Source organism: Kryptolebias marmoratus, linkage group LG5, assembly GCF_001649575.2.
Source record: "Kryptolebias marmoratus isolate JLee-2015 linkage group LG5, ASM164957v2, whole genome shotgun sequence".
Classification (NCBI taxonomy): Eukaryota; Metazoa; Chordata; class Actinopteri; order Cyprinodontiformes; family Rivulidae; genus Kryptolebias; species Kryptolebias marmoratus.
In genome coordinates this window covers 19,886,950-19,913,229 of record NC_051434.1, presented here as the reverse complement: position 1 = coordinate 19,913,229, position 26,280 = coordinate 19,886,950, and the positions used below count along the sequence as shown (strand labels likewise).

General features: G+C 39.0%; 1 protein-coding gene across 2 annotated transcripts in view; it reads right to left on the bottom strand.

Moving 5' to 3' along the window:
* Positions 1-26,280, bottom strand: part of epb41a (erythrocyte membrane protein band 4.1a) — a 96,868-nt gene that overhangs the window by 53,174 nt on the left and 17,414 nt on the right. For both annotated transcript variants that reach the window (XM_017430681.3, XM_017430683.3), the window contains exons 3-15: positions 24,422-24,697; positions 23,140-23,244; positions 21,796-21,838; positions 21,624-21,699; positions 19,633-19,851; positions 19,235-19,322; positions 12,467-12,619; positions 12,247-12,344; positions 11,948-12,123; positions 8,998-9,242; positions 8,017-8,085; positions 6,555-6,587; positions 4,096-4,158 (exon numbers count right to left, since the gene is read on the bottom strand). In XM_017430681.3, the coding sequence (XP_017286170.1) occupies positions 4,096-4,158; positions 6,555-6,587; positions 8,017-8,085; positions 8,998-9,242; positions 11,948-12,123; positions 12,247-12,344; positions 12,467-12,619; positions 19,235-19,322; positions 19,633-19,851; positions 21,624-21,699; positions 21,796-21,838; positions 23,140-23,244; positions 24,422-24,697 (1,644 nt within the window). The remainder of the gene's footprint in view (positions 1-4,095; positions 4,159-6,554; positions 6,588-8,016; positions 8,086-8,997; positions 9,243-11,947; positions 12,124-12,246; positions 12,345-12,466; positions 12,620-19,234; positions 19,323-19,632; positions 19,852-21,623; positions 21,700-21,795; positions 21,839-23,139; positions 23,245-24,421; positions 24,698-26,280) is intronic.

Genomic DNA, 26,280 nt, shown 5'->3' with positions numbered 1-26,280 from the left:
ATCATCAAAATTAAACGAAATAAACATTTGAAATATATGAGTTTGTATGTAATGTATGAATATAATATACAAGTTTCACTTTTTAAATGGAATTACTGAAATCAATCTACTTTTTCATGATATTCTAATTTTATGACCAGCACCTGTAGGCAGTAAATGCAACCCCAATTCTGAAAAAGTTGTAAGGTTGTGTAAAAATAGAAACACACTGCGATATTTGCAAATCTCATTAACCCATATCTTATTCGCAATGAAACACAGCAAAAATATCAAATGTTTAAACTAAGAAATTGCACCATTTTTAGGAAAAAATAAGGTAATTTTAAATTTGATGCCAGCAGCACATTTCAAAAAAGTGAGGAAAGAGAAAACAAAAGGCTGTAAAAGGAATTGGTACGAATAAGAAACAGCTGGAGGAGCTTTTAGCAACTAATTAGGTTAATTGGCAACAGATCAGGAAGAGGACTGGGGATAAAAGGAGTATTTTAGATGCTGAATCTCTCAGAAGTAAAGACGTAAAGATGTTCACCAGTCTGTGAAAAATAGTGGAATAATTTCAGATTAATGTTCCTAAATGGAAAATTGGGAACATTATGAATATCCCATCATCTACAGTTCATAATATCCTCAACAGATTTCAAGAATCTGGAGAAATCTCTGAGCTCAAAGGACAAGTCTGAAAGTCAGTGTTGGAAGTCTGTGATCTTGGGGCCCTCAGGGGCCACTGCATTAAAACCAGGTCTGATTCTGTTCTTGACATTACCTCATGGACTCAGGAACACTTCCACAGATCATTGTCTGTAAACACAGTTCACTGTTCCATCCACAGATGATGGTTAAAGCTCTATCAGACAGAGAAGAAGTCAGATGGGAACACCATCCAGAAACACCACCATCTTCTCTGGAGCAAAGCTCATTCAAAATGGACTGAGGGGAAGAGGAGAACTGTTCTGTGGTCAGAGGAATCAAAATTTGAAAGGCTTTTTGGAAACCACAGACACTCTCTCCTCTTTACTAAAGAGGAGAGAAACCATCCAGCCTGTTATCAGCGCACAGTTCAAAAGCCTGCCTCTCTGGTGGTATAGGGGTGCACTAGTGCCTCTGGCACAGGCAGCTTAAACATCTGCAAAAGCATCGTCAATGCAGAAAGGTTTTAGTCCAACGTGCTCTGATTCAAATGTCTTTCTCAGGAAAAGCCCTGCATATTTCAGTAAGACGATGTTAAACCACAGACTGCATCCATTCCAACAAGCTGACTTTGTAGTAGAAGAGTTCAGGAGCTGAACTGTTCTGCATGCAGTCCAGAATTCCCACCAATTAAAAAAAAATAATGCATCATGAAACAAAATCCAGCAAAGACCCAGGACTGTTGAACAGCTAGAATCCTCCAGACCAGAATGGGACAACATTCCCTCTAAAACCTCCAGCAGCTGCTCTCCTCAGATGTTAAAAGAAGAGGAGAGGCTTCACAAAGGGGAACATGAACCTGTCTAAACCTTTTACAGATGTGCTGCGATCAAATTACCTTATTTTCCTAAAAATGGTACAATTACTTAGTTTAATATGTATTTAATATGTTTACTATGATCCATTGTCAGTAAAATATGGGTTTGTGAGATTTGCAAATCATTGCATTCTGTTTTTGTTTACGTTTATTTATTTTTTTTTATCCGAGTTTGGAAATAATGAATGATTCATACTTAAGATTCTCCAAAGCAATTAAGAAAAAAGGTTTTTAGTTTACAAAGCTCACGAATCAAAACAGATGAAATCCTATTGATTTCTTGGGTCTAACTATCACCCGCTGCCAAAAGGCGGGCAATAATGTATTTGTTTGTGCATGCGATATCTGTTCTAAAACTAAATCTGTAGACCCAAGTGCAGTGTGAGTATTAAACCATACGCTGAAGACAATTGTCTTAGAGCTGCACAACTGGCTGATCATTTAGGGGGTTGATAAAAAAAGACCCCTTTTCTACTACATGCAAATTTTAGTTTTAAAAGAACAAAGCCAGGAGACAAATCGTTTAGAAGCAAATGTCATCCATCCCACCATGTAAAGTCAGCTCAGAGTTTCACAGAGGAAGGTGAGCACAGAAACAAGGCCACAAAGAATCACACGTAGATGCACCAGTATTCAGCTTAACTAACTGGGAAAATGAACCACAATGGAGAGTGAAAGTCATCTGAAACAATGAGAGCAAATGAAAACAACTACAGCACAGTCCAAAACTCTGCTTGTGAAATCAGTGCCACATATATGATTGGGAAAAAGAGAATATATATATATATATATATATATATATATATATAAAATTATCATCACTGTTAATTAAAACAGCTTTTCCACTCATTCAAACCGCTAAAAGCAGACAAATGGCTGAATTAATTGTAGCTACAATCCTCCAGTATTGGGCGTGTTCAATAACTAACGTCCTGACTGAAAAATTTATTGTCAATTAAAGTTACCAAACATTTTTCTTAGACAAGTAACACTGTCTCCCTATAGTTATTAATAATATAACCTTATATATATAACCTGTACAGTAGAGAGTTTCTTTAACATCTTCAGTTTGGAGATATAACATTTACGTCCAACAGGACTCACTCGCTAACAGCTAGTCCAAACACAGCTAGTACCATCTTAAAACAACTTCGGTCTCCAAAATTTTGCAATTTATGCAAACTCCAATTTATAGACCTTTACACAGTTGTCATTTTTGCATTACACAATTCTTTTGGCAGAAATATTATGGATTTCTTGCCAGGCCGGACTCCTGGACATCCTGGAAGTGCAACATCTCACTGGTGGCGGCGCTTTTTACGCTTGTGAAAAACCACCGTATTCCAGGTAAACACTTGTGTTTTGTACCTGCAAGTTTATTAAATAGCATTCACATGAACCATGATTAAATGTTGGAGACTGGAGCTGTTTTCAGAAGGCAGCAATCCAATTTGGTCTCAGCTGCATACAGAATTAGCTTGAATGTTAGCTAGTTGTTGAACAAAAACTCTGTTTCTCCACATTACTGAGAAATAAACCAATTTTCTTACAAATTTTGCTGTAAGGTTTTTTGTTTTTTTTTTCTAATTACCTCTGCCAAAAAAGTTGTTTTTGGTAGCGTTTGTTTGTTTGTTGTCCTAGAAGTTATGAACGTATTTTCAATAATTTTTTAGGAAACATCAAACATGGTAGAAGGAACAAGTGATTAAATTTTGGTGGTGATCCAGTCAAAGGTGAAGGTCAAAGGTCAAGGTCACAGGTGACTCCTTTGTTAAAAACTTCTTTCTGCTCAAGCTGGTGACCCTTTTTTTTTTACCTCCCCCAAGGTTGTTATGTTTTCGGTTGTGTTTGCTTGTCTGTTACCAAGATTACATATAAACTAATGAACAGATTTGGGTGAAATTTTCAGGAACTGTTAGGGTTGTCACAAAAAAAAGAAAAAACCCTAACAAACTGTTGATTAAATTTTGATGGTAAACCAGATCGTGATCCAGACCGCACTATTTTTTATTGATGCTATGACTGTGGAGGAGGTTTGCCCTGTCTAAGGGCTTCTAGTTTTTAGTGTTTTGGTGCGATGCTGATATCAATTTTCTAAAGACATTTAAGAAGTTTTATCAAGAAACTAGAACAATCCAAATATAAACTACATACAATATATCTGATATATGGCATATATACATTATCTTTTTGGTGGTGTTCAGTTTCTTACATGAGGACATTTTGACATGTAGACTAAACAGATGACCGTCTAGGACCAGTCCAAGGCCACTAGTGATGCTATAAATACCATAGTTCTTTTGGTATAAATTATTTGTTTCAGATTCAAGAACAAACTGTAGCTACAACGCCAATTTTATCTATGTTTCCCAATCATATATTTCATAAAGTGAGTGAATGGGTAAGACAAAAATAACAAATTGATGTAAAACTACTTGCATGAGAGTCAGAGAGGAAAATTGTGCATGCCAACTTTTTAGGGTTTAACTACAAAACAAAAAGAAAACAAAAAACAGCAAACCAAATTACAATGAAAAGTATCCATGCAGGCAGGAAACTGATGCAACAAAACTAACGTTCAAGATACAAACCTCCAACATTAAATTGCTATGTCTGATATAAATAGTTTCCCCCTCAAGTCTCTTAGATCTCTTCTGTGGGAAATGAGGAATAAGGGGGAAAAAACTGGTTATTAAAAAAAACCCAGCATCAACTCAAATATGTCCTATGTCCCACAGAAAACCAGCAGTGATAATGACAATGACATGCTGACGTTCAGGAACACAGAGCTGTTTGAAGATCCCAGTTTGCTCAGCGGTGGAAACACAAGGAACTCACACACATACACACCAGTTATGTCCAATAAGGAATATACTCGTGAACATCTTGCAAATCAGCGTCACATGCTGTGCAAGCAGAGCATGCTAGTGTGGTGTACAGTAATAACATCTTTATGTTCCTGCCTGTGAACTGGATCACCTACAGAATTCACCGAATTCAAACAAGATTATATTTACTTATGGGAGTTTCTGTGGTAAAGATTTCTGACAAATACTCAGTTTTACATAAAATAAATGCATCATATCATGTCATGTCATTTGAAAAATGTAAGCTATTAATAATTTAACCTGTGCCCTGTACTACTAAGCCTGATTAGTGTCTTATCGAGGTAACTTCAGGTTCAGTTCTGTATGAGATTATTAATTTGTGTGTTCACTGATGTTTTGTTTTCTTACAAGTTTTCTTCCAGCTCCATGACTGTGACCATAGAGATGTACCGTTTTTTTGCACTATAAGGTGCACTGGATTATAAGGCGCACTGTTAACGAATGGTCCATTTTCGAATTTCTGTTATATATAAGGCACACCGGACTATAAGGTGTATTGTTGTGCACCTCCCAATTTTTGTAACTTTGCACGCGCCACGCTCCATTCAAAATGGACCAAGACTGCTGCTGTAGCGCAGTTTTTTTTTAGCTTTTAGAATACAACTCACCATAACACTGAATCAGTGGAAGCCCTGTGCCTGTTTCTCATTTGGTGTTTACTCATTTTGCTGCTTGTGGGTTTGTTTTTAGCGGTAACGTATCATATGACCTAGATAAGCATTTTGACACGCATCAAGAGGGAGTCATAGACGGATGTAGGGGAGAGAATCCGATCAGTTTTCAAAATAAATGTCGTTCAGACTCCGAAAAAAAAAAAACGGAAATACTGTAAGTTAATTATTTTTTCTGTCTGGCCCCGTGGCCCAGAGGTTGGGGACCTCTGCTCTAGCGGAGCTGGTTCGCCTGTATCAGCATTTATATGATCACTCTATAAGAGATCACAAAGATAATCAAATGGTTCAAAACTCACGGAAGAATACTGCACCGACGTAAGCATCACGTATAAACGCCTCCACCACTCGCTCAGGTCCATGCGCTGTGTGTTACAACTTCTTACACATATAAGGCGCTCCGGATTATAAGGCGCACTGTCGTTTTTTGAGAAAATTGAAGGCTTTTAAGTGCACCTTATAGTCTGGAAAATACGGTACTTTAACTAGAGACAGGACCAGAAACTGGAAATTAAAGCGACCACAAATGAGCACCCCCTAGTGGCTGGCTTCAGTACTGTTTTTAAACCCCACCCCTGTATGTAAACAAATAAAAATATCCCTTTTTTTTCTGGCTGTTGATCTTTGTTGATTCTTTTAGGTCCTGCCTTGCTGTTGAATATACATGTTTAAAATATGCTCAATTTCAATTAGTTATTTGAAGTTTTAGAAGAAGTGTCATGTTACACTGTGATGGACAGTATTGCAGCCAATTAGCAAGCTGGGAGCATGTGTAGGCAGGACTTTCTAATTAGTCGGACAGCCCCACGTTTCATGTTTGCAGGGGCTGGCTCCAAAAATACAATATGGTGACTCTCCCAAAAAGGGCTTCTGTTTTGAACAATAGGAGGAAGCAGAGATGCTCCGTCCATCTTTATTCATGTCGACAGTTGTGGTTGGTCCTCTGAAGCAACTCCTTCTGCCTTACATGAACACACACAGAACCAGAGTCAGAAATCCTGGTTTGATTTACAAGTTGATAACAAGTTTTGTACTGACACTTATTCCTTATTTTTTGGGTTAGTTAAGCTTAGTTAAGCTAAAGAAATAATAAAACTTGGGTAAGTTGAACTTGTTTTGTAGTAAAGGGCTCAGGTGGATACTGGTCACACGGAATGACTCACTGGTCTTTGGGTAAAAGAAAAATAATGAAAAAAGAAATAAAAATGTTCAATTTGTGAATGAAAGAAATTTTGAAATATTGAAATACTGAAATTATGGAATAACTTGAAAAATAGACTAGTGTTTCCTTGAACAGGTGGCAAAAAACAGGTCTAAGCCTTAAAACACAGACAGCCACAAATTAACAAAAAAGAAAACGACGAGATTAAAGCATTGCGTGCCTCCACAATGGTACAATCACACAGACAAAAAAATAAATAAAATTAAATCTCTGGAGCAGTTAAAGATGCAAGGATGGCATGTCAGGAAGAAAACCAGCTCAGTGCTAACCTTCCTTACTCGAACCATTTCCATCTTTTTGTCCTGCAGAGAGGGTGGTTTCCCATCACAAGAAAGCAATGTTATGATCTATCCTCCAGCTCAGCAATATAAATACCATGCAAGAAATATTTCCTTATATCGTTCTGAAACATTGAACCGTTGAATAAACTTTAAATCGTAGAAAATAAAATCTTAACAGATAGCTTCCAGACAATGTTAAGGTCAAAAACTGACAAGATATTAAAGATTATTACTGCAATGATGTCTAAGTACCTCGCCTGAACAGATAGCTTCTTACAGCAGAGCAAGTGAAAATGAATAATCATGTAAACCAGTAAATCTCAAACTTTTCGGCTTTTGATCCACAAAATAGCAGTGGCGACAAAAAACAACTTCATAAAAAGCCTTAAGAGATAATATTTTGTAATCATTTATGACCATTGTATTTATTCTTTGTAATAATAACGGTGAAAAGTATGTCATCAGCAATCATTTTTACATTTAATTTGATTTTTAGAGATTATCTGAGTCCCAAATATTGGGGTTGGGACCCCAAACGTGTGAACTGCGGGCCAAAATAACCTTTTACTTTTTACTCAAAGTATGAAGAAATAAAAAGTGTCACAGAACTGACTTTGTGATTGTTTATCATAGCTAACAGTTCACTTTACATACGTTGGCCACAATCTAGAAAACAACTGTGAAATAACATGAGTAAAGGCAATATTCATGTTCAATTTTCTAAATAGAAAAAGAAAAAAATGTTAATTTATTCATAAAGAAATAAATAATAAGCCTAATAAAAATGAGTAGGCAACAAAAACTGGTAATATTCTGACAAAAAAACATTTCAAAACAAAAGGTAAATTCTTTCCTGAGTCAGAATTCACTCAGTTGACTTCCTGTTTATAATTTCTTAAGAATACTCTTTTTTTAACCATTCATATTTCAAAATGTTCGGCTTGATCCGGAAAATTGAGCTATGACTCGTAATATTTGTAACTTTTCTACTTTTTGAATGATTAAACTTTATTTACAAAAGAAATCCCATCAAAATACATACAGAATTCTTAAGTTGCCTCAAAAACGTTCCTCTCTGAAGTCTACATCAGCGTACACGCTGTATCTTCCCATGTCCCCTTTAGCTTTTAGCTACTGCTTTGCTAATTGTAGCTTTTTTTTTAATGTGGTTTTTCAAATTTAACCTTTTTGTAACAGTTTATTCCTTGCCAAATTTTCGTTCAGGCCTCTCTACATTTTTGGAGAAAATGCAATTTCTGTAGTTATTCTAAATATGGGGTACGTTATTTTAACGTAGGCGCAAAACAGGCAGTGCTGTTACTTTTGTAAATGCAACAATGCAAAAGCAAGAAAACAAACAAATGAGGAAAAATATGAACTACTGTATTTGGTTCTATTTCTTCAAAGACAAAGACTTTCTTATTTCAGCTCATGCGTCAGGTAAACAAACCTGGCTCTTTCTGTCTTTTTCCCCACCGGTCACAGCTGGGGAGTGCCTCCTCTCTCTTCTGGACACAGTCTGGCAGCACAAAGCTCACATTTTGAGAGACAACCCCCAAAGAAACAAACATGGCAAAAAAACCTTGGTTCAGTGACAGCCACCATATTGCCATCCAGGGACATTCATCACCATAAAGCTGTGTAAACGCAGTTGGTTTTGAACATATATTTATTCTTATAAAAAATTGTATATCTTACTGTAGTCAATAGCTCCGAGTGTAGGGCCTCATCTACACTACTTTAGATTTTTTTTTCTCAGTTCATAAAGAAATCTCTGTTTACATTATTTTAGCAAACATGCTGATTTCCCAAACCACACCAGTAGGTGGCAAAATTGTCCCCATTAGCAATGTATGGATACAAAGGAAGAACACGCTAAAGATTTTCACCAAATTATTATTGTTTTCTTTGGTACAGTTTAGGGTTTTCTCTCAGAATTGAACCATTTCAGAACACAAACGAAGTCTAATGATGCCAGGATCAGGATAAAGTGAGACAGCAGTAGAAACTACGGTTAAAAACGGCGTCACTGTTTGGTTTGGTTTCGTGTTCGGGCTCCATGATTACAGTCCTTATGCTCAAGGAAAAAAATTGAGTTTTTAAAAATCTCTACTTTGGAAAACAGTTTTAGAAATGGTGTTCTCCTCAGTGAAAACTCAATTTGTGTGAGGATGGGAGGTTCAAATGCAACAAAAAATCTCTATTTTTTATTTATATCCAGAGTAGTGTAGATGGGACCTAGATCTTCCTGCTCCTTAGAAGATATATTGAATTTTACTGTAAACAGGTGGCAGTATTACAGTAAATAAAGTACACATATTTAGTTTGTGAAAGGACTTCTAAATAAACATTTGCAATGTACCAAAAACTCTCCATTCCTTGTTATTGATGATACTGTACCAAGGCATTCAGAAGGTCTCACATCCTTTACCTTGATTTCTGGAGTAAAATGGGGTTTTGGGCTGTGGCTCTTGGAGTACTCTGGCCTACATTCCTTCTTTAGCTCCATCTTTCTGTCTTCATGGCGGTGGCCCTTGGGTGTTGAGCCATCATGGCGGTCGGGTCGAGGCAGTGAGGACAGCAGTGGGGATGGGGTCGCCTCCCCTGGAGATACTGGTGACATAACAGGGGCGCTGACCGGACGACTGGATTTGTTGTCAGGGGTGGAAACCATTGCTGAGGTGAACAGAGAAGATACATGGTGATCTCACTTTAAAGTCTCAACGAACCTGCATCTGGACACTGATTTGCCAACAGAAAGATAAAGTTCCTAATGAAAGCATTTAGGTTCACTGTGACAATACAAAGGAGTGGTTGAACAACAAAGATCATAATTAGAGCAAAGGATATGATGGTGTATAACGAGGGTGTCAAAGTCCAGGCCTCAAGGCTCTGCTGTCCTGGAAGTTTTAGGTTTTTCTGCTCCAACACACCTGATTCAAATGATTTAATAACCTCCTCACCAAATCATCAAGTTCTCCGGAAGCATGTCCACAAGTCATGCTTCAAGGTGTTCTAGAGCAAGATCATCTAAAACATGCAAGAGAGCGGCCCCCGAGGAACGGAGTTTGACACATGTGGTGTATAAGGTCATGAAAGAACCCGGGGTACCTAACACATATACAGCTTAGTGTTTGCTTGTGGTCAGCTCTCTAAAACTAAAAACAACAGTATAAAAGCAGATAAAAATAAACCAAACAGTAAAATGTTCTGGGCAGCTAAGTTGTGTAAGTATGTCCACTCCGCTATGATGTAAAAAAATCAGCCAGAACGTGGCTGGTTTTTGGAGGGTCTTGGTGACGTCTTCTGGGTGTATTAAGAACACAGTGGACTCCTCATTACGCATGATGGAACATGATCCACAATGGTTTTAAGCATGTTGTGGCGTTTATTATTGTGATGGCAGTGTGGAGGATAGGGGAGCTCAGTTTAATGAAGGGACCACACACACCGGTGTGGCTTGGTCGTCCAGAATTTAAAACAGGACTGACCATGATGATCTCATGCCAAGGCTACGACTGTAATCATGACAAGGTCATTGATACAATCGTGTGCAGAAATATTAATGGAAGGATCAGTGGTGACATGCTGATCTTTTAGTGTGTGGCATGCTGACGTAGTCTAAGAGAGTCATGCCAACGTAGGCGTATAGAGCATGGTGAGGACGCAGGAGCGTAAAGATGTGGAAAACGGCAAAAAAACCTATTTGAAGAGTGCTCAGAGCGTAGCAGCACCATGACTGCCTTCACACTGAAGGTGGTTTTCCTCATTTGCAGGAATGCAGCCACATTGGAATAGGTAGTGTAGATCGTGGAGAGCATAGCAGGGTTCTCATCCAGTACGAAACTGGGCTTTACAGTTGTGATTACAAGTTTCAATTTGCTCATCGTGGGCATGAATGTCATATTAATTCTGGGCTTTAACGATTTATTTAAACTATGGTAGACTGGTTATACAACATACAACTTCAATCATTTTTAAAAACAAGAATTGGGTGCACAACTTTGAATTTAATGTGAATTTTCTCTAATCCTATTTTCATTTACATACATCAAAAAACATTAATCTAAATCTGTAAATTTGTGGTGCTGAAGGTTCTAGAAGGACTTTTAACTTGACATGGCCAAGATCTATAAATGTCTTGTTAGTGATCATGACTTATTATATTATTTATTAACCTTTTTTTACCAGGTGAATCCCACTGAGATTACAGATCTCTTTTTCAACGAAAGCCCGGGCCTGAAGGCAGCCTAACGTGCATGTTTTGTGATTGATTGCAACTGGAAGTTTTCCATTCTCAGCATCAAATGAATGTGTCTGTCACCAGTCAGTGGATTGACTGAAACTCATCTGTATTTCTCAGATGAAAGGGAATCGGTTCGAACATTCAGAAACCATCAAGTCTGAAGCCAACCATGAACTGGAAACTGCTAAAACAACAGTGTCTCTGTCCACAGTGAAACTAGATTTATATCACCATGGACTGAGAGGGTCCTGATCGAGAAAGAAGCTCCTGCTCTAAAAGAAACACCTTCAAGTTTGATGGACAAACCAAAATGTCTTTTGGAGAGACGTATTGTGGTGAGACGAGACAAAGATTAAGTTGTTTTGGACACAAAGCCAGAATGTTTGTAGGTCAAAGTGAGGCTTACAAAGCTAAAAACACTGAAGCAACTGTCAAGCACGGTGGTGGCAGCATCATGCTGTGGTACTGGTGCATTGCACAAAGTTGATGAAATAATGAAGAAAGAGGAATACCTCCAAATTCTTCAACTTCACCTCAAATCAACAGCTAGACATTAAAACTTGGCCAAGTTGATCCCAAACACACATCAGAGCTGCTCTCTGATTGGATAAAACACCTAAAACGTAAAGTCTCTGGAATGGACTTCCAAAAACAAAGAATTTAACCTTATTGAAAACTTGTGAATTAGGTTTAAAAGTCAGGTTTGTGCCAAAAAACCAACCAATTTAAATGAACTCTACCAATTCTGTGAAGAAAACTGTCAAAATATCCAACCAGAATTATACCACTTGGATGGATACAAAGAAACCTGGGGTCGAGGTGCAACTTGCTAAGAGACATTTAACCAAATATTAGTAGCAGTGAATGCATAAATTTGACTTATTACCATAACTCTACCAACATTTAGGTTAAAAAAAGATAAGGGCCATCCCATCCTCCACAAAACTATTTTCTTAAGAACTTCAGAATTGAACTAATCATGCTGATATGTGGCAAATTATAAAAGTAGGATTTAACAGATACTGCCACAGCTGCAGTGTTGCATACGCTGAGTTGGATGGCGTTTTTAGTTTGTCTTTTGAATGTCCATGCTCTGCCAGGTGTGGGTTGTTCGTGTGTACCACTAATAGTTTACCTCCATCCAGACTGCGTGAGTTCCTTTTGCTGGAGGAGCGCTGGAACAGAGGAGCTGGTCTGTCGATCAGAGAGCTCGCCTGCCGGGTCTGAGCCTGAGTCCGTCCGCTGTAACGAAACTTTGAGCCCAGAGCTAGGAACTTCCTCGGAGTGGTAGCCATCTCAGTGGAGGTCAGCCTGCATATGAGGGACAGAGAAACTGAATGCTCGGTCTGACTCTAAATCGGACAAAATTCAAGAATACCGAGCAAAATGTTGGCAGCTCCTTCATCACCACAAAAAGAGAAGACAGTAACCTACCTGAAGAAAGTGTGATGTTCAACACATACTTTCCACAGCTTCTTAGCTGCTTTATAATTGGGCAGTTTGAAGCCAATAGCACTCTCATACTGTTCTGTCTGTTGGGGCAAACGAAAAAAAAAGAACATATTTATATATTAAACAAACATAACTTAAACTAAATGTGGTTTCAGTATTAGCCAAGATAAGTTTGAAGGTGAACACTTCAGAGGTGGTCTACCTCGGATGGACGTATTTTGATGAAGAAGCTGCTGTGCTTGTATGAGACCTTCAGAACTTTGGGCCATGGGAAACGATTGATCCTCAGTTTGTCTTTGTAAACCATAAGACCACCAGAGCAGACCCCAAGCATGATGTCAACACCATCCAGGTCCTTAGAGAGACACCCCAGAAGGACAAAACATTTTTTGTTAACCGTTGACAACCTGGGAAGCAAAAGCATCTGGAAGTGTTTTCCCAACCATGATTTAAAAACCCCTGGAGCAGAATCCCAGCAAAAAGAACATGTAGTGTCAACACAGGAATATTGAAATATTAGAACAGGAGCGAATGAGTAAGACTAATTAGAACTGTCATGTCCCTCTTTAAGTGTCTTGCAGTCATAAATTATGTGGTTCCTATGTAGTGGTTCCAATTATCCACAGGGGGGCAGTGTTGTCTGCAAAAAGCTCATTGAAAATGTCCACATAAACATCCTGGTATCCTGCAAACAGACTGACCTGGTTTCTGATGTGAAACATAACCAGTCACACGTCTTCCTGCTTTCCAGGCCAAGCAAACAATAACACTCAAAATGCAGGCTCTATTCTGCACATGTATGGCTTCTGTGTCCATGCAGCAGCACAGGGCTCAGTCACATTCAGACACTGAAAGAGTCGTTCCTGGATTGTTACTACTGGATCAACTCTTGTCTGTCCATTAGCGAAATATTTCATGAATCACTAAATGGATTTGAAAGAACCTTATAAAAATGTAAACACTGGATTGACATTTACAACTTATTAAGGTTTGGGCTCAGTCTAATTCAAGATGGCAATCACAGCTAACTGACTTAAAAAAAACACAAAAATGGCTATAACTTTGGTATTTTTACAGATATTAAGCAGAAACTTGGTGTGGTAGTCATTTACAACATGTGCTACTTGCTCTAATAGATCATGCGAGATATCACAATTTCGCAAGAGATTGCACATTATTTTCAAGATTTGACCGAAACGGCTACAACTCTGTCAAGGCAATATGCAATTAACTTATTTTTAAAATCCTGTGACAGAAAAGCAACTGGTTTAAGGATCACCATCTTGATGTTAAACAGAAAACCAGGCATAGTCTGTCTGTCTATTACCAGTCTGTTTATTTTAGTAGTTGTTAATTCCTTAATGACAACAAGTCTGGAAAAGGTTCATGTGGCATTGAAAAGCCAGATAATAATACTATTTGAGATACTATTATAAGACTGTTATTTTATTGTTATTATTTTGCACACCTGGTAAGTGGCTGAGCAGAGTTTTATTATAAGTGTCACAGCTCACTGTTCCTGCCACGCTTCCTGCTCACAGATCACGGCCCTAGTAACTTTCCACAGCCTCTCTGTCCATGCCACGCCTCCTGAGTCCTTGCCACTGTAATCAGTCTCATCATTGTCACCTGTTCTTAGCAGTATTAAAGCTCACCACCTACACACAGTCTACGCCAGATTATTGACCGGTTCACGCCCAGTAGATGTCCAGTGCTTATTTACAGTTCATGCCTGTCTTGATCACGTCCTCTCGCCTGTCTCTCGACCCTCGCCTTCTGCCTACTCCTTGCCAGATGCTTCCACGGACTCGGACCCCTGGTAACGGACCTCGCCTTCTCTCTCTGGACATCGTCTTTTGGATTATTCCCTTTTGGATTTGGCTGCAACTCTCTGACTCCCTGGCTCTGACCCCTTGCCTGTTCCTGGACTTTCCCTATTGCCTGAACCCCTCTCCTAAGACCGCTGCTGCGTCCACCACGCAGTCCCCGGCTGTCTTACCTGGTCCTGGCCACGTCCCGTTCCAGACCGTGAGTGCCGAAACTAACGTTCTGACTAATCTAGTGTTTACCAATAAAAGGTTAAACCTCTGCTGTTGTATGCTCATTATGACTCCTCTCATGCCAGGTCTTGTCAATAAGTTGAAAACGTGTTTGCTTATCTATGATGCCTATGTCTATGATTAATTACATGAATAGTGCCTGAAGAAGTGGCTACATTCTGTGTTTTGTTTGTTTTTTTTTTTGTTTTTTTAGTTAAACTAATGGAATTTCTTGTATTATAACAATAAACCTTAGTTAAGCTCCTGTAACCGTCTATCAACCCTGAACTTTATTCTTTAAGTCACAATACTGAGGCCTTAAAGACGGGTGTTTTGCACCCCAGACAACTTTAGTATAAATTGGAGCTTTTATGCTCACTGTAGTTCATTGGTGTCCGATCATGGTCCTGGAGGGCCACTATCCTGCATGTTTTAGTTGTTTCCCTGCTCTTCAGCAGGTCTTCATGTTCTGCAGAAGCCTGTTAATCACTGTCATTCAAAGCAGAGAAACGCCTAAAACATGCAGGACAGTGGCCCACCAGGACGAGGACTGGACACCACTGCTGTAGTGCAAGCTTAAAGATTTATACATGATGCATTATCAATGTGAAAAATATAAATAAAGGCTGGAGATTTTTGCCCATTCCTAAACCTTTCCTTTTAATTACCAAGGCCCTTCTAGTCATGGACTGAGAGACGTACTAAACTTTGCTGCGGTCACACCTGCACACTACCAATATAACTCAAACTGGAATTTATCCTTCTAGGGGTCATTATGTCTACAGGGAACATCAGAGTGCTAACCTGGATATAAGGATGTGATTCTTACTCAGCAAATAAGTCAAGTTGGAAAAGCTACAAAAGTCAGGAAGTGTGAACTCCTGCAGTGTGTCCTCCTCCAGTTTCTCTGCAGTAGTGCAGTGTCAGCCGAGATATTTTAAGCTTCTTGGGATTTTTTTCATTGTAACAAGAACCCATTAGAAGTTTTCAAGTGATTCTTTTTAACAACAACACTAATGACAATAAGCTCTTGAATGAGCCATTCCTGCTTTGCTTTGATGTAGAGCGCTTTAAATAGTCTGTGCTCAATCTACTCTTTTTTTTTTTCCGCTATGGCAGTTGCCAAAAAGCAAATTAGATTTGCACTGATACAGTTAGCCTGACATCAGTACTTTGATGGTTCGATACAAATGTATGTACTATTAAACCTGGGGAAAAAAATCATGTCTTCTGTGTTCCAAGTAGGGACTATTACTTGTGATTTAACTTTAGGTCCTTGAGGCTAAACATGTAAAGGCCTAAAAGTAGCAATCCTTTTGATAAGTACAAATGATTAACATTTACAAAACAGGACTTGGTGCCAATTACACGTGTAAAGGTGCACACATGTTGCTGTGTGACTATTTCATCTGGAGTGTCTTTGCCTGTGCTTTTAATTCAAGACTCTCAAATGGATTGTAAGTATATTCACCTAGAATCTGTGAGGAAAGCCCTCAGACTGGTGTTCCCAAATTGATCTAAATTAATCTTTTTTCTGTTTATAAAATATATATTAAGGTGTGTCTATGTAAGCCTCTCTCTTCTCTATCCACAGCAAAATGTCTGACCAAAGTGTTGTACAATAAGACAAACAAGCACAGGACAGGATAAAATACATAAATCTACAGAAGTGAATAAGAAACAGTTAAAACAATTAGATAAATATAAGCACAATAATGTCAAAGTCGTCTCCTGCTGGGTCAAAGGCCAGGGAGTAAAAGTGTGGTTAAGAGCGAGGTTTAAAAACAGCAAGTGAGAGGAGCCTGCTTAACATGCAGAGGCAAACCATTTCCGAGTTTTGGACCTGCAACAGAAAAAGCTCTATCGCGTCCTTGGAACCATTAAAAGCATCTGATCAGCTGACCTCAGAGAGCGTTAATACTTATGACTGCAGCAGGTCAGAGATAAGAGGGGGCAGAACAGATAAGAGACTTAAAAAACATACAAAAATGTTTTAAAATTAATTCAGAGGTGACCTGGAAGTCAGCGAAAGGAAGCCAAAACTGAGTAAATGGGTTCTCTTAAACACTGAGCAGCAGCTTTTTGAACGAGCTGCAAACGAACAACGGAAGCTAAGAGTGTACATGCTGGTGCAGATTCTCAGCCATCCAGGACATGGTAATTCTAACAAAAAGGTTAAAAAACAAAACAACTTGACTTCTATTCTGTAACTGAAGATGTCTTGCTTCTCATCCGAGGAGCTTTCTCAACTCTTTAATTTTTTTTAAACTGACAAAGCTCCTCGAATGAGAAGCAAAATGTCTTCAGCTACAGAATAGAATTCTTAAAATGGATTTTAGACAGGATGGGCTTCATTACAGATGGTCGCCTAAGCTGAAAGAAGCAGGATTTGACCATTGCGTTTACATGACTGTTTAGCTTTATGAAAGATCTATTTTCACTCCCAGATTTATAATGTTTCGTCTCTTAAGGGGAAGAGGAGGAAAGGTCAATGCTGGTGCTGTTGGGTGTAAACAACATAACTTCTGTCTTCTCATTGAAATTCAGACAATTTGGAGCCATCCAACTCCTGATGTCAACCAGACAGGACAGAGACAGAGCAAGCATGTGCTTCAGAGGGAAGTATACTTGACAATCATCTGAAAAGAATTAGAAGGAATGCCGTGTTTACAAAAATAGCCCCAAGTGGCAGCAGGTGTAAAGAAAAAAAAGAGTTCTGAGAATGAAGCCTTGTGGTACACCTCACAAGAGAGCTGCAGAGGTGGAAAAAAATCTTTGATATTGACATAAAAACATCTGCCAGAGAGGTATGACCTGGCCCTGGGATGCCCACCCACTGCTTAAACCTTTAAATAATCTCATGATCTATGGTGTCAAAGGCAGCTGATAGGTCCAAAAGGACAAGTAGTACAGACTCAGCAGATTCCAGTGCAGTCATTAAAAACCCTGGATAGAGCAGATTTGGTGCTATGGGGAGTTTTAGAGCCAGATTGGATCACCTCCAAAATTGAGCTTTCATCCAGGAAAGGCTTTAGTTGACAGTAAACTTTTTTTTTTCTAATAGCTAGGACAAAAAAGGGAGTTTGGAGACAGGCCTAAAGTTTGACCCCACCAAAAGGTCAAGTCTGTTTTTTTTGTTTTTGTTTTTTCCAGCAGGGGTTACACAGCAGGTTAAAACATTTTGGCACCACACCAGAGGTTCAACTGCTTTTCACAGGAGAGAGAGCAGACAGGCTCGGTGGAGGAAAGAAATGCTTTGGAAGTCGAGGAGGGACAACATTGAAGGGGGAGCCAGACAACTTCCTGCTGAAGATCAGCTGCTCGAAGAAGGAGAGTGAGATAGGCTCAGAATGGTCAAACACAGCTAAACATGGAGTCAGGATGGATGGATCAGGAGCTGGTGGAGATTTGGGGATAATAATAATAATATATAATAATCTTCATCAGATGAGCTCACGTTTGAGACGGGGACTAAATTTGTCTTTGACAGCCATTGTGTTCTGCCCGTTGTCCCTTCATTCATTCATTCATTCATGGTGACCCCGCTCTCAGTCATCACTCTTCGGCAACTTTCCTCAGCATGCTCTTCTACTTTATTCGTCCTTTATCTTTTACACTTTTTTACATATTTCTCAATTTTTGACAAAGACATGAATATTAGTATCGTGAACTATCGCCCCTACACAGCTGCAGAGTAAAAAAGAAATCATGATATATGCCCTTTAATGCAACAGTAAATGATGACATTAAAAAAAGAAAAAGAAAGCATTAGAGATAGCATTAGACTAAGCTGCTGCACTGAGCCTCTCCATCTGCGGTGCTTCTAGTCTGGTCCAAAGTCAGAAATGACAGACATCAGCAAGAATAAACTGCCACAGTATTCGCTGCGCAGTAATATAAATAAAACAAATGTAGTAATTTAATTCATCAGGGAGTCTGTGTTTAACAGCTGACTGACTCTGAAACAGCAGCCGGTGTGACACTGAGCTGATTAATCACCGTCTGATTTATGAGGAATAAACTCCTCGCGGTGCAGCTTCATTTTGTGTTTGTTAAAAAAGCTGTGGGTGCATGGTTGCCACCGCGTGAAGCTGAATTATTTTGATATTTTTTCCTTTGTTTTTTGAGCTTGAATTGTACATCTTGGTGCATCCTAAAATAATTCCAGAGTGAATATTTCACATTTAAATCAAAGTTATGAAGATGCAGTTTTGTGTGACCCCTGAGCAGCACTCAGGAGGAGTGCCCGCTCTCCAAAATGACCGGACTCTGCAAATATAGACAAGCTGTACGACGATATTGTATTATATTTGGAGGGAGAATATATTTACATCACTGTAGTGATAATTTTTTGTCCGAGGTAACACAGAGTGACGTATCCTGGTGATCAGAGGGAGCAATTTTATTGGCCACCAGGCGCAATGGCGGAGCTGGAAGGTGGTTAATGGTGGCCACCATAGATTAATCTTTGGCCACCCAAATCCTTCGAGGAAACTGCTTTGAAGTTTTTATTTGCTGAAAAGTAAAGTTTCCTCAAATAAATGGGTTGGCCGGTTCTCACACACACACATCCATATATGGCGTTTTTTGACATGGCAACCCAATTTTTGATAGCAGCCTTATTCATGCCTAGACGCATTCACACACCAAAATGGAAGTCAGTATGCAGCTTACTTTATAAGTAGTCCAACTTACAAGATGAACTGGACAGACAAACGGAGGGTATTTCCAAGTCCCCTCTTCGCATTGCAACGGGGGAGAAAAAACCCACCTGGGGCACATGTGACCCCAACCCTGACGAGAGTCCTCCCTGGACTCTTATTACCCATAACCAAAACTGAACTGAACCAGGTCAGCCTCCTGCTAAGAATTAGCTCAGCACATGTGTTATTTTTCAGTCAGCTGGAAGTGACCGACCCTCCTGAGCTCACCTTTGCGTGGTGGAGGTCCACTCCGTACATGGAGAGTTTTTTGGCATTCTCCAGGAACATCAGGTCTGCCTGGGCTGGACTCATTGATCTGCCATGACAGGGTACATTTTTAGCAAATAAATGTTTTATTTTATGACTTTAGCCTTAAAAAAGCAGCTTAGGCCCTATTACAGTACAATAATATATGCTGATATTATTAGTCTTGATAAGCAGATTATATTTCTGTAAGTACTGTACCATAGTTTGGGGCATATTTTGTATTAGGATGTCTGAGAGGATGTTTTAAAAAGCTTAAAGTTCTGACTTCACGAACAGTAACCATCAAGTCTTCCATATACCTTTACTTAAATAAAGTTGTGACAAAAGGGGACTGCTTGTTCCACCCCCGGTTGACTGACCTGTATGTACGATGCAGCTCCATCATTTTGTCCTCCAGCTCCTTAGTCTGACCGGGGGCCATTTTCATGTCCTTCGCATATTCGTTGCCGTGGACCTCCGGGTCATACTCGCCCAGCTCAGACTGCAGGGCGTAGGAGCCCAGCAGAGCCAGGGTGACAAAGGAACAAGGAAGGCGGCCCTGTAGGATATCCTTTCGCAGCTGTAAACACAGGTAGTACCTGAAAAGTGGAAACACAATTCACATCGATCAGCTTGTCTATTTGCTGGTGAAGCTTCTCGTTCATTAACGACATGGCAATCCTAAAAGTTTAACAGAAGGCAACTGGGCTTGTCGTCTTGCTTTGTGAAGACGTTTCACCTCTCACCCAAAAGAAACCTGCCAAACCCATATCAACATTAACTCTGTTTCATCCACAGCTGACTCAGCATTTTTAACATCATGAAAAATACATGATGCTCTTTGGAAAATATTCACTGACTTTATAAAAACAACATTTAAATTGCAACAAAAATGAAACAATAATACACAGTCTCAGTCATGCCAGTCTAGGGTCTCAAACGTTTGAACTTTTGACCCCAAAAAATAAAAGTCAGAGATTCATGATCTACTGTAAAGTACACAAACGTTGCCAACAAAGAGACCCATCAACCATTAAAATTTTCTTTAGACATTTAGGACCACTGCTTTTAGCTCTTTGTAACAGTTAAGACTAAATATCCACTTTAGAATAATTTGTGCTCATCAACAAGGGCCTGTTTTATTTATTTAAAACCATTTTATAAAGCGAACTTGGAACGTGACATACAATGGAAAAAAAATAAAAAATCGAACAAAATACAATGATTTGCAAATCTCATAAACCCATATTCATGATGAAACACGAACATATCAACCGTTTAAACTAAGAAATTGTACCATTTTTAGGAAAAAAAAAGATAATTTTACATTTTATGGCAGAAAAACATCTAAAAAAAAGTGAAGACGGGGTCTAAAAGCTGTAAAAGGAAATGGTACAAATCCGAAACAGCTGGAGGAGCTTTTTGTAACTAATTAGGTTAACTGGCAACAGATCGGGAAGAGGACTGGGGATAAAAAGAGTATTTTAGATGCCGAATCTCAGAAATAACGATGGGCAGAGGTTCACAAAATTTCCTAAAAATAGTACATTTTTTTAGTTTAAACATTTAATAAGTTTACTATGTTCCATTGTGAATAAAATCATTGCATTGTTTTTTCACATTCACATTTTACTCAACGCCCCAACTTCGTTGTATATATTTCTATGAAAGAGTTGTTTTATAAGCCTGAGAAAACAATGTAAGACAGATCATCATTTGGCTAGCTTTATCTATACTCTGTGCTCTATGACCAATCTCACGGCTGATAAGGTACCAACTATTGATAACTATCAGGACATCCCTCTCAAAATTGACCAGGCTGTCCCTTTAAAAATAACCTTGGTCTTTGTAAGCTGGAAATCACTTAACGTCCACATAGCAGAGTTACAAATCCAAATGACAATACACTGAAAGTTGTTAGAGCCTCCTAAACAAATATCTTTGTAACAATGAAACCTGTCAGACACAAATTGAATATAATAATTAGCACTTATTGAAACTCTTAAATCCTGGGGCATAAATTATCCTCACAGCCTTCATGTCAGAGTTCAGAGCTCTTTCTTTCTCTGCCAGATACCCACACTCCCCAGTACCCAGCTCTCCTGTCTCTGGCTCAACCTGTCTCTCCACCCTTTAGTCTCTGTCTCCTCCAGCGTCTCCATCACTCTCTGAACCCTCTGCTGGTGGATAGGTTTACTGCAGGCAACCGGACTCGTGCAGCTCCAACCCAAACTCATGTTACCGCACAACTTTTTCTGTTCAAATCACCGATAACATTATTTTACCTACTTTAGAGAAAACACCCCTGATGTTTTAGTATGATAAGATTGTTAGTAGTCAGTAGACAGTATTACTTCAACTCATCCAGTACCTTGTTATGTCTTCTGACAGCTGGGCTGGATCTGGAGGGTAGAATTTCACATTAAAAGTGAAATTATAGTTCGCACCTGGAGAAAACAAAGGTGGGTGTTCAGGAACTATTAAACGTTTACATGAATGTGTTAAAAAAACCAAAACGGTGTCATATTTGTGGACAAGCTCACCTTGTACCTGCCTGCGAATCTCTTTAGTCAGGTCCATCCAAGTCTGAGTAAAAAAAAAAAAACAACAACAAAAAAAGAGGAATGCATCTTTATTTACTAAAAAAAACCTGATAGGTTAGTGTAACATTTAATGATATGTTTGAAGAATAAGCTGTTTTTTACTTGTCTGAATGCAGTATTTATTTACTTATTTAGTACTCCTCTGACAATGAATATTAATGTCTTTTAAAATTTTTAAGTTAGGTTTCTGAATGAAAGATTTCCTAAAAAAATCTTTGACGGACGTTGAAAAGCTCAGAGGGCTATTGCTGAGCTGGCCACTTTAAAACATGACAAAGTCTGGCTGCTTGGAAGCAAAATAAAGACCTAGCATTCGTTGAAGGAATGCATATTGTAAATCATACTATCTTATGCAGGTTCAGGTTCAGAAAGCTTTCAGACCCGCTTCACTTTCTGAAATTTTATTACATTGCAGCCTATAATTGTTTAAATTCGTTTCTCTCTCTCTCTCTCTTTCTCTCTCATTAATCTACACTCAGTGCCCCATAATGATAAAGTGAAAACACAATTTTATGAAATTTGGGGAATTTAATCAAATTAAAACTCTGACGTATGACATTTCCGTAAGTACTCAGACCCTCTGAGTGTGGGCTGTTCTAAACATTATGTTTGAAATAGAACAACCATTGCCCATCACCTGCCCAACACCACCCCCACAGTGAAGCATGGAGGAGGCAGCATCATGCTGTGGGGGTGTTTTTCAGCAGCAGTAACAGAGAGACTGGACTGAAGGTCCACCTTACATCATGACAATGATCCAAAGCTCTTAGAGAAGAAACACAGGAGACGTTTAGGGACAACTCTGAAAGTCCCAGAGAAGTCCAACCAAAGTCAAACATTTCTGGAGGATCCAGAAAATGGCTCCACCAATGATTCCATTCAACCTGACTGAGCTGGAGAGGATTTACAAAGAACAGGAAATCCACCAGTCCAGGTGAGCAAAACTTGTTACATCAAACCTCAAAAGACTCGAGGCTGAAACTGCTGCCAAACGTGCTTAAAGTCAGGACCAAGGGTCTGAATACTTATAGAAAGGTGATACTTCAGTTGTTTCCTTTTATTAAACGGTATAAAATTGTACAAAATTCTGTTTTTACTTTGTTATTACAGGGCACAGAGTGTAGATTACTGAGAATTTTTTTTTTAACAATTTCAGCATCAGCCTGCAACAGAACAAAACTGCAAAACGTGAAAGGGGTCTGACTACTTCCTGAGATCGCTATATAACACAGGAAGATGATGCCTCGGGCCAAACTTGAGAGTGAAAAAAGGAGTTAAGCTTGCCTTCATAGTGGGTGTCTCCCAAATGGCCAGACCATAATAGTCTTTCTCCAGCAGGTTGAGGTGGTCACATACACTCATGAACAATTCCTGCCCTTTGGCATGTTTCTGATACACATACAAACAAAAACGGACACGAAAAAGAATAAAAAGTTATATGATGGTGACAGGAGATAATAATAGCAAAAACATTTCAGCATCTGAACAAGGGAAAACAACAAACATTGCCAGGCATTCCTGTTTAGAAATGCATATCGCCCGCCGCCTTTTATGTATAGCCATTTTCGTGTTGGCTGAGGTCAATTAGCTGTGGCAGCCATCTTGAACTGGGTAGACTCTGAAAGTTAATCAGTCATCCAATGACTGAAAGTTACATTAAATCTGTCTAGCAGTGTGTGAGATATTTTGCTAACAGACAAATGCCAAGAGTAAGTAGCAATATTTAAAGGAAAAATATTGCACAATTTGTAGCGCTCAGAGTTTGAGTTGGGGGGGGGGGTGATGCTCAGCTACTACCACACAAAATCCCAATTTAATATCTCTAAAATTGTGCAGGTTTTAGCTATTCTTGAGTTCTTAAAGGTTGATTAGGTGTGGCAGCCATCTTAAATTGGCTTGACTCAAAAAGGTAATGATTTGTAGCTGTACATCCAATGATTACTTTCTAAAAGTTTCAATAAATTCCATCTGGTGGTTCACAGTTGACTCCAATAGTTAGGGCCAAAGTCCTAAAAACAGATCATGTGCAAACAGTTAATGCGTAAAATGTCTGACGCTCAGCTACTTCAGGAAGTTTTGTTCATGATTTTTGTTGATTCTCAGAGTTTTTGCCTTGCTTTGTGTTCAAATGTGCATTTTTTTCCCAACACATTTAGTTGTAATTAATGGAGGTTTAAAGAAAAGCGTCGTGTTACGCTGTGATTGACAGGGTGACAGCCTGTTAATGAGCTGGGAGGGTGTGGAGGTGGGACTTTCGTATGGAGGGTCCCTTGTACGCACACTAAATGGCATTTCATATTTGTACTTCATGTGAATGTATTGTGTTTTAGTTGGAATGAACTGGCTGTGATTGGATTTGAATCTGGATTGGATTTTGTTTGTTTTTCCTCTTGTACAATGCCCTGAGATGACTTCTGTTGTGAAATGAACTGAACTGAATTACCGGAGCTGCATAAATAGCACAGACAGAGAAAATTACATTTGTTTAAAATATTTCTGGACTAGTGCAGTTGGAGCCTTATTGTGCTCATTACCTATAACAAACTGTAATGCTAAATGCTCTTACATCCAGCTCACACTCGTACAGAGTGTCATCCAGCAGTGTGACTTTGATCTGCATGGTCTTCGGTCGGCGAGGAGCTCTGGGGGCTTTGGCTTCCTCCTCTGCTGCCTTCTCCTCATTCTCTTCCTTTTCCCCTCCTTCAGGACCTGACTCCTTTTCTTTGTCCTCTTCCTTTTCCAGAAGGACTGCTTCTCCCTTCTCGTCATTCTTCTCCTTCTCCTTCTCCTTCTCCTGTCTTCCCGTGTCCTCCTCGGCTTCTTTCTTCTCCACCTGGAGAGCCTGAAAAAGCAACATTGGTGACAAAACTACTCTTGTCAGGATTCAGTAATACTTGACTTTTTTTTCTGGCTGAAAATATAGTAGATAGGGGAAAACGTAGTAAGACAGTGTTAGAGGTGGAACCAGTTGTTGAACTGACTGCTGCTAGGAGCATTCAAATCTGCTATTTTTACAATTGTGACAATGGATTAATCTACTGGATTTAATTCCATGTTATTAATTAAAGCGGCCCAGTGGGTGGCCATCTTCCTATCGGAGGGTCAGGGGTTCAAACCCCAGTCCCTGCAACGTGCTGAAGTGTCAATGGGCAAGGCACTGTATCCCCCATTCCCCACTGATATCCTTATTGATGTATGAGTGAGAATATATTGAGAAAATTCTGTTTAAAATGTGTAAAAGTGTTGACATGAATGAGTGAATCAGAAACTCTGTAAAATTTGCAGAAAAGGTGAACAGTTTAGTATTTTATCCCCAAAGGAAAATTATGTTATTTAATGAATGAATGAATGAATGAATGAATGAATGAATAAATGAATGAATGATGTAGAAGGCAGCCTGTGAACATGTGAAGACGCAGGAGTCCAGGCAAAGTAAATATGAAAAGAATAAAGCTGCTGAAAATAAAAGACAACATTACACATCCTTTTTCTATGAGTTTTCCTGTTTATAGAAATCTAATTATTATTTATTAATCTAATTACAGCAGCAGAGACTTAGAGGCAAAAATATCGAAGGTAATTATTGGGGTGTAACGAGACAAAACACGATCCTCTTTTTAGTTTTTCATTAAAGCTGTGGGATGGTATAACTCAGAGTGGTAAAAACATATTTTCACAAGAGGCAAAAAGGGCAAAAATTTAAACCTGATCAACAGCTAAACCTTATTTTCCCAATACTTTCCCAAAAATGAAATAAATTTGCCATGTTTTTCTAATTTCTTATGTCAAAATATTCATACAGAACTATGAACTTAACTTTTCTCAGTATAGAGTTTACTGGAATCTTTTTATTTAAAACACTTTCACTTATTAGGATTCCAAGCCCGCGGAAGCAAGCGGGCGGCAAATGCAAGGCATGGCCGTTCGCCTGCTCCCAGCGGAGCAGGGAACCCTATTGTTTTTGTAAGGATTTTTCAAAATTTGTTATTATTATTCTTCTCCGGTAAAACGCGTTGGCCAGAAAAACGAGAAACAGCTGGAGAAAAGCCAACCAGGCAGCCTGATAGAAAACGCCTACCGCTACTCAGACAAAAAAAATCATATCGTCCCATACCTAGGGGGCGCTAAAACAAAGGACAATGCGTTTTTGCAAATAACTCCTAAACCGTAAGTCCTACACTCAAAATCTTGATGGCACCTGAAACTATGGATGATTCTGCATCTTTTTTACATTGGCCACGCCCACTTCCGCCTAACTAGATTTTCTGCTATAGCGCGATAAAGGCAAAACCTACTTTCGAATACTACTCCCACATGAAAAGCTGGATCAACGTGAAATTTGGTACATACCATCTATAGGACGATCTGTTGAAGTGGTGATCAAAAAGTTTACAAAATTTTGAATTTCGTGCGAGTAACGCAATA